The 7,247-nt window shown below is 46.8% G+C and overlaps 1 protein-coding gene across 1 annotated transcript in view; it reads left to right on the forward strand.

The window, feature by feature from the left end:
* LOC104077551 (inositol 1,4,5-trisphosphate receptor type 1-like) overlaps positions 1-5,716 on the forward strand; it is a gene marked incomplete at its 3' end in the record, with an annotated part of 62,052 nt that extends 56,336 nt beyond the window's left edge. Inside the window, 2 exon segments of the mRNA XM_009578831.1 lie at positions 3,231-3,392; positions 5,573-5,716. Of these exon segments, the coding sequence (XP_009577126.1) occupies positions 3,231-3,392; positions 5,573-5,716 (306 nt within the window).
* Between the last annotated feature and the right edge of the window lie 1,531 nt (positions 5,717-7,247).

Here is a 7,247-nt window from a genome sequence, read left to right on the forward strand (position 1 = left end):
TGCTTATTTCCGTTTTCACCGTCTCTGCTTGAAGCATCATTATTTATTTATTTAAAAGAAAACACCCCCACCCCGCTGCCCAAGGGACAGGCGCTGAGGCGCAAGTCTGCATTTCAGCAGGCTGGTCACATCCAGGCTCTCGAGCTTCTCTCTGCGGTGCTGGTGGAGGTTGTAGGAACAGGCTGAAGGTTTCCCATGCGATGCCAGAGCAAAGGGGTGTGGGATCATGTGTGCAGAGAGGAGGAGGAGGAGGAAGAGGTGTGCCCCTGCATGCTGGCAGCATCCCTGCTGCCTTCTCCGGAGAGGTCCCAGCAGCCACCATGGGTCAGCGAGTTCGCTGGTGCCCGTGTTACCTGCATTGATGCAGTTTTACCTGCACGTCTGCCCCCACGGTTCCTCATCTCAGGGTGTTTGCCCAGGTTGTTTGGGTTGACATCCCCGTATTTCTTGCTGGGTGGCAGCTGGACACTTCGAGGTGAACTTTGGGTTTGAGTCATCCAACAAGCTACATGAAACCTGAACAGGAGTGCAGGTTACGTCCAGCCCCATGACACAGGCAATGTGATGCATAGGTCCTTCCCTAAGCCTGTCTCTGCACAGAAAATTGAGGCGCCCTCATTAACTCCTTCACAGCTGGATCAGGACTTAGCAGTGCCATTGCCAGTTCCAGGCTCAAAAGTGAGTCCTATCCCACAGCCCAGGAGACTGCCTGGGGAGCCGTGAGTCTTGTCTCCTTTTTGTTAGCCTTCTCTGTTCTCAGCTTGTGGAGTTCACGTGGAGCATTTTTGTTTTTAATCTTGCACCACTGCATGAGAACTAGAGAGGCACTTTGTTGTTTTTGTCAAGCGAAAGCCAAGATTTCCCATACTCAAGTGACTTCAAGAGCTGGGGCTTTCAGAAAACCAGTGAGTATGAAACTTCTGACAAGCCTGCAGAAGCTGTCAATGCTATAATGCTTGCTGGTTTGATTCCACCATCCGAGACTGCCTGTCACGTTCCCTGCCTGTAATGATCAAGTTGCAATCTCTGCAGCAGCTACAGCATTTGCTTATATTGCAAAGTAACATTAGAAAATGTTTGGGGTATTTGTTAATAGAATGTTGCGGGTAGGAGAAGGTTGGTGTTTCCAGGTCCTGCTCCATTTGGGGTATATGTTAATAGAGTGTTGCGGGTAAGAGAAGGTTGGTGTTTCCAGGTCCTGCTCCCCTCGTCCCCTTCATCCTTCACAAGCACAGGGCCTGGGAGCGCCCTGGGGATGGGCTTGGAAAGCTCACCTCTTTGGGAACAAGTAGAGTAACAGTATTTCCACGGCAAGTAAGGAACGGGCAGGAGGTGGGCAGGAGCTTCAGGGCTCTGCTCTTGCATCTGCCTAGAAACCTCAGGACGGGGACCTGAAGGTCCAGGCAAACCTGAGAAAATAAATTGTGTTTTAGTCTAATTTGCCTTGTCCTTGAAAACCTCTCGCCTGGAGGAGAGCAGGGAGGGGAATAGCAGTTGTTTTAGTTTGTTTTCCCAGGGTGCAGAGGAGAAATACTTTGGGGGGGAGGTGCTGGACCTGAGCACAAGTGACGAGCCTGCCCTCTCTTCCCTAATGAGGATTTTACTATGGCTGGAAGAACGCAGTGAAATGTTGTCTGTTAGTACTATTAAATCTTAATTGTGGGATTGTCGTTTCCTGAAGTCCAAAATATTTTGGCACTTGTCTTGATAAGGGCATATTTTTTTGTACATATATTTTTTCTTTTATTAGCAGAAACCATCTGCCCTGTAAACAGAGATCAGGAGAAAAAAGCCTTCCTGGCAGTTTTGCATCATGTGGGAATCCTGCGGTGCGCTGCATGGGAAAGGGCCTGCTTTCTGCCTTGTAATCTCGGCAATAGTAAACTCTAAGCAGATCAGAAGCAACTAATTTAAGATGATGAATCTTGGCATCGCATCTGAATTGCAGAAAGGACGTGACTGTAAATCTCTGTAGAGGTGCACAACCCTGATTTAAGCAGGATGGATGCTCCTGGGAATGAGCGTGGAGGGGGAGCAGAGAGAGGGGGGAGCAGGTACGAGTTAGAGATTTAGGCAGGGAATGGCAAAAAGCCAAAAAGAGTTTGCAGTGCCATAAAAATAAGCCGTAGGTTTGAGAGAAAGCCCAGCGAAGAGCCTGGCCTGCGAAGCGGGGCAAACTTTGGTCACCGTTAATCAGTGATGTTGATCGATCTTTGGTTTGGGATACTGTTAATCCAGTAGGCTATTACCGCTTCATCTGGCTTGTTCAAAATACTACCAGTTGTTGTAGTGTCACCTATAAGAGTGCACACATCCTTATCTTATCCAGCGTTAGTTTAACTTCCATTTTAGAGAGTATCTCCAGCGTGGGAGGAGAACCAGACTAGATAGGAAACCAGTTCGGTGTTGAAATTTAAGGTGTCGAGATGCGGTATGCACCCCTCCTCCTCTTTTGTGGCTTTCTATTCTGTTCCTGCTTTTATTTTTAACGTCACGGGCGTGTACGTGAGTGTATGTGTGAGCCTCTATGTACGTATTAATAAAACAGAGCATGTGTCCACTGAAGTTCCTGACTGTAACTTAAACATGGAATATTAGAGAATTTGTATGCCTGAATGAAAACTTTACTATAAGCAATTCATTGTAACTTAATCTTTCCCACATTTTAGCCTGAACCAGCCAGTCAGAATATGATTTTTTTTTTCTTTTTCATTAAAAAGGAAGTATTCCAACTATGAAAATATTTCCAGGTAGAACATCATTTCTTTCATTAGAAATCACAGCCAAACTTTGCTTGACCAAAAAAGTAAACCAGCTTTATCAGCAGAAAATCTCCAACACACACAAATTAAAAGATTGTAAGATGGCAGCAGATTTCTAGCACTGGAAAATGTTTGTCCAGGCATGAAATCTGGGCTGGTTTATTGTCCAGTGTTCATGTATTACACTGAAATGTATCTGAAAAAGAAATGGCTGGGGAGAGTGAGTTGCTGGAAAGGAAAAGCCAACAATAAGCAGCCTTAATTTTCAGTAGTTACGTCTGAAGAGCCTCATTGCCTCTAGCGGGCAATTTTGCAGACTTTTCAGTAAGATGCAAATGAAAATAAGTACAGAGCTTGTGTGTCTGAGGAATGTCCCCGCATGGCATTAAAGATGTGTCTGCACTCAGCCGCTCGGGTGCAGGTTTTCATTTGGCAAACGCTAATTGTGAACTCGTGTGTGATTCTCAGGAGAGAAACCTGGACTGGTTCCCCCGGATGCGGGCCATGTCGCTTGTGAGCAGTGACTCGGAAGGAGAGCAGAATGAGCTGAGGAACTTGCAGGAGAAGTTGGAGTCCACCATGAAGCTTGTGACCAACCTCTCTGGCCAGCTGTCAGAGCTTAAAGATCAGGTAAGGGAGAGCTGGCTGCGAACGTGCGGCCACGCACTGGTACGGGCAGGACAAAGGTCCTGCAAGCCTGTTGCACGAAGTGGTGTTTTACAGCTCTGTGCAAACCCCACGAAAAACTTTTCTGAAGTAACTCGTATTTAGGAAAGAAGTGAACAAACAAAATGGCCTTCCAAAGCCCCGTGCCCCAGGTGACCTGCCTGGCAGTGCGAACCGAACCGGTATAGTCCAAAGCAGCTGCCTCCAGAAAGGGAAAACCTGCATTAAAAAAATCGAAGCTGAAGTTAACTTAAATCAGCCATCGCTGGTGCAGGCAGCCTGTATGTATGTATTGTTGTTGTTGTTACAGGTTTTAACTCTAAGACCTTAGCACGATCCTGTGAGGCAGAGGGTGTGATATTGATAGAAGTGCTGTGTTGCTGCGTGGACCTCAAAACCCACTGAGAAACTGGAGAAATACTTGAGTGGTTAGCTTGCACTGGTCTCCTCCATGCTATCACTGTGCTGCTAATGCAGATACAATTTGGCTGCTGTCACACTTTAGACTGCAGTACAGACAGACGTACCACAGAAATATTTTGCACTGCGGCATGTATTGCTGCTGCTTAACATGTGACTGCTGCATAGACCTCTGAGTATTTTTTTTGGTGCAACAGTTCATTCTGCAGCAAGAGTTCGAGGACTTGTGTTAACTTTTGGCTTGGCTGGGGCTCGAGGGGATCGTGGAGATTGTTCCCAGCCCAAACCCAGCGACGGCTTTGTGAAAGCCAGAGGCAGCAGGGCTTTATTTCATGTTGTCCATACGGATTACAGCCTACCTGGAAGTAAAAGGGAAAATGCTCTTGCGTGCGCTGGTGGGAACCATTTGTGGCGGCAAAGTGACCAGCTGCTTATCTTTATGGATTAATAACCTGAGCCAGATAGTTCAAGTTAAGTTTATATAGATACCGGCACTGGATAAAATTAATTGCTGACTGGCATATGATGGTATCCTGGAGCAGTCGATGGAATTGCCCAGGGCAGAAATGGCCAACAGATTTGGTTCGTTATCTTTTCAGATGTGATCTGCCTACTGTAGCGCAGTTGGCACAGCTCTCTCCAGTACTAATCGGATTCCTGCTTCCCATCTCTGCTCTGGGTTGGCCGGATTTCTCTCTAAGCCAATTATCTTCATGGAGACTTGAGTCTCTGGAAGCCAGTATTGACTGAGATCGCGGCTCCCTGGCTTCCGATCACGCTCTGCGTTTCTGATGGAGCTGGGCCCTTTTACCCGACACCCCACGGAGCACAAGGAAGGGATTAACGTGTTGGATTGGGAGCAGAAAACCTTGCTGCTCTTGGCTGTAATTAGTTTTCAGACACTGTACCATGGACCCCCTTGCTCTAGTTGGTTCTGAGGATGGAGGATAGAGGCAGTTGCTCTTTTGTCTGTGCTTTAATACTTGCCGGGTAGTGGTTTTGCTATTTTGCCTGGAAACAATTATCTTGAAACATGTGTCTTACGTCGTCTTGTTGAAGGGTCTGACTCAAAGTGGTCTGCAGTCACCAGGAGTCTTTCCATCAGCCACAGCCAGCTCTGGATCAGAATGCATTTATTTCTGAAGCTTGCAGCTCTTGGCTGACCAAGCACTAAAACCCCTTCTCGCTCTTTGTGAAAATAAGAATGAAGGATTTAGCTTTTAGAGAGCTATTTGACTGTAAAAGCAAAAGAGGAAACCAGCTTCATTAATGTTGTGATAGCTTTTAGGAATTCCCCTAAGTACCATTATTGAGAGCCCTGCTTAAGTTGCAGGATGCTCCAATTATGTGACAAAACCAGTATATCCCTCCTCCTGATCAGGAACTGTCTCCAGGAAAAGGAACTAACTCAGGGAACTTTTATTTGTATTTATTTTCTTGTAATTAAATAAAGGGGAAACCTCTCATTCATTTGGTTTTCAAGCTCGTTAGGTTTCCGGAGACTCTAATTGTTAGAAAATGAAATCCAGCATGCCTGCTTTCACAAAGAAGTGCACCAAGAGCCATTAAAATCTTGATCACTTTAATTCTGTGCGAAAAGATTACAACATAATTGTCTGCAACGGCAGGGGATTAGATGTAATCACCCAGAAGTCCTTTCCAGCGCTGTCCTCCGATGTCAGTGAGTGCGAGGCATCTCTAATAGACGTTGGCCTCTCGCTCAGGACGGTCCCCTCGCGCCAGCCGGGACCCCTGACCTCCGTTGCCGCAAGCGTGACTCGCTGCGGGAGCTGCTGCTCAGGTTGGCTTTATTCAAGCGGGCTGGCAAGCAGTGCAGCGGGCGGACGCTGGCGTGTCCGCGTGTGCACGTACGCTAGGTATCCTGCTCGTGCACTTCGCACATGCCCTGCTCCTGTTCCTGGAGTTAACTCCAACTCACCCGTAACCTTTGGAACTAGGCAGCGTGCGTCTGTGCAGCTATATGTGATTATGGAAGAGTCCAGCTTGACTCGGGTGAACTTCAGGCCCCTTGGTTTCGTTTTTTAATCCTGTCAGCGTTACTCCAGTAGCTGACAGCTCCCCTGCAATACGTTGTGCGTAGCTTTTATTGCCTTTTAGGCCCAGGTGTACAGTCGCTGCAGCTGTAAAGCTTTTGCAAGAGATTGACTCTCCAGGTAAATGTGATAAAGTTGCTCCATCTTGCAGCCCTGTGCCCTCTAGACAAACATTACGCATCTTGTGGGATTAATAACGTTCTGCATCAACATTGTAATTGCATTTCTCCCTCTGCTTTATGCTTGATTGCTTTATTCTTCCCTTTTTTTAAAAGGCATGTCTTCTATGTACACCTGCGTCAGGGTGCACCATCCCTTTTTCTAGGCAGCATGAAAAATATCTATTACAGTCCCTTTTCATTGTCCTTTTTTCTTTCCATTTTTATTTCATGTGTCCTCTGAATCAGTTTATGGGCTGTGTGAAATTGTGGCTCTTAGTTTGCTCAGTGAAGCTAATTAGTGTAAATGGGCATTTTTAAAATGAAGTCCTCATTGCCTCTTTGCATTTCCAACTTGTGGGCTATCTTAGAAACAGTTAAAAAAAGTCCCAGCTGGTTCAAAAATGTGTGTCTGAGAGCAGAGAGCGATGGGAAGACCCTTCTCCTCCTCCTCCCGTTTGCCGGTGAAGCGTTCAAGCCTGTTGTGAAAATAGACTTCCAGAAGTGCAGTACAGAGGGCTGGGAGGTGTGACCTGTCCTCGGGAGGCTGCGGTCATCTTCCTGGAAAGGTAAAATAACGGTTCTGCCTCCCTTGGGCCAGGCGATGAGCAGGGCACTGGGCTGCAGTCGAGTTTAATTATGGTTTCAAGAGGAATTACCGTATTTCAGTCCTTAGTGGTTAAATGAGTGTAATTATACACAGCTAGCCTCAGTGAAAGCAATGGTGTGCGCAGTGCTGTACGGCCCCTGGGACACGGAGGAGCCTTGGGGAGGTTGCCCAGAACTGCTGGTTTTGACCAATTCCTTTCCCCACAATGAACTCCAGACCTGAGGTTGGCCACGGGCTGGCTGCCCCCGCACGCCGGGGTACCCCGCGCCGGAGACGGGAAGACTATTCACCATCTGGAGTTTTTAAACAAATACATTCAAGTGCATGTTACAAATGAACTGAATGTGTGAGCACGCTATCTCCCTTCTCTCCTGGAGTTACTTCCACAAGCAATTACATTGGCTAACATTTGTCATTAAATATCCGAAAACTGAAAAAATTAGTTTGTGGATGTGGATGTTACAGGCAGAGCATTGCAGGGAACTTAGTTAATTCTCATAAAGAAAAATACTCTTAAGTTGTATCTTATGCTTGAATGAAAAATTACTTTATCGGGCAAGGCAGCCAGGTTTTCCGG

The sequence above is a fragment of the Fulmarus glacialis genome, unplaced genomic scaffold (genome assembly GCF_000690835.1).
Source record: "Fulmarus glacialis isolate BGI_N327 unplaced genomic scaffold, ASM69083v1 scaffold17115, whole genome shotgun sequence".
Classification (NCBI taxonomy): domain Eukaryota; kingdom Metazoa; phylum Chordata; class Aves; order Procellariiformes; family Procellariidae; genus Fulmarus; species Fulmarus glacialis.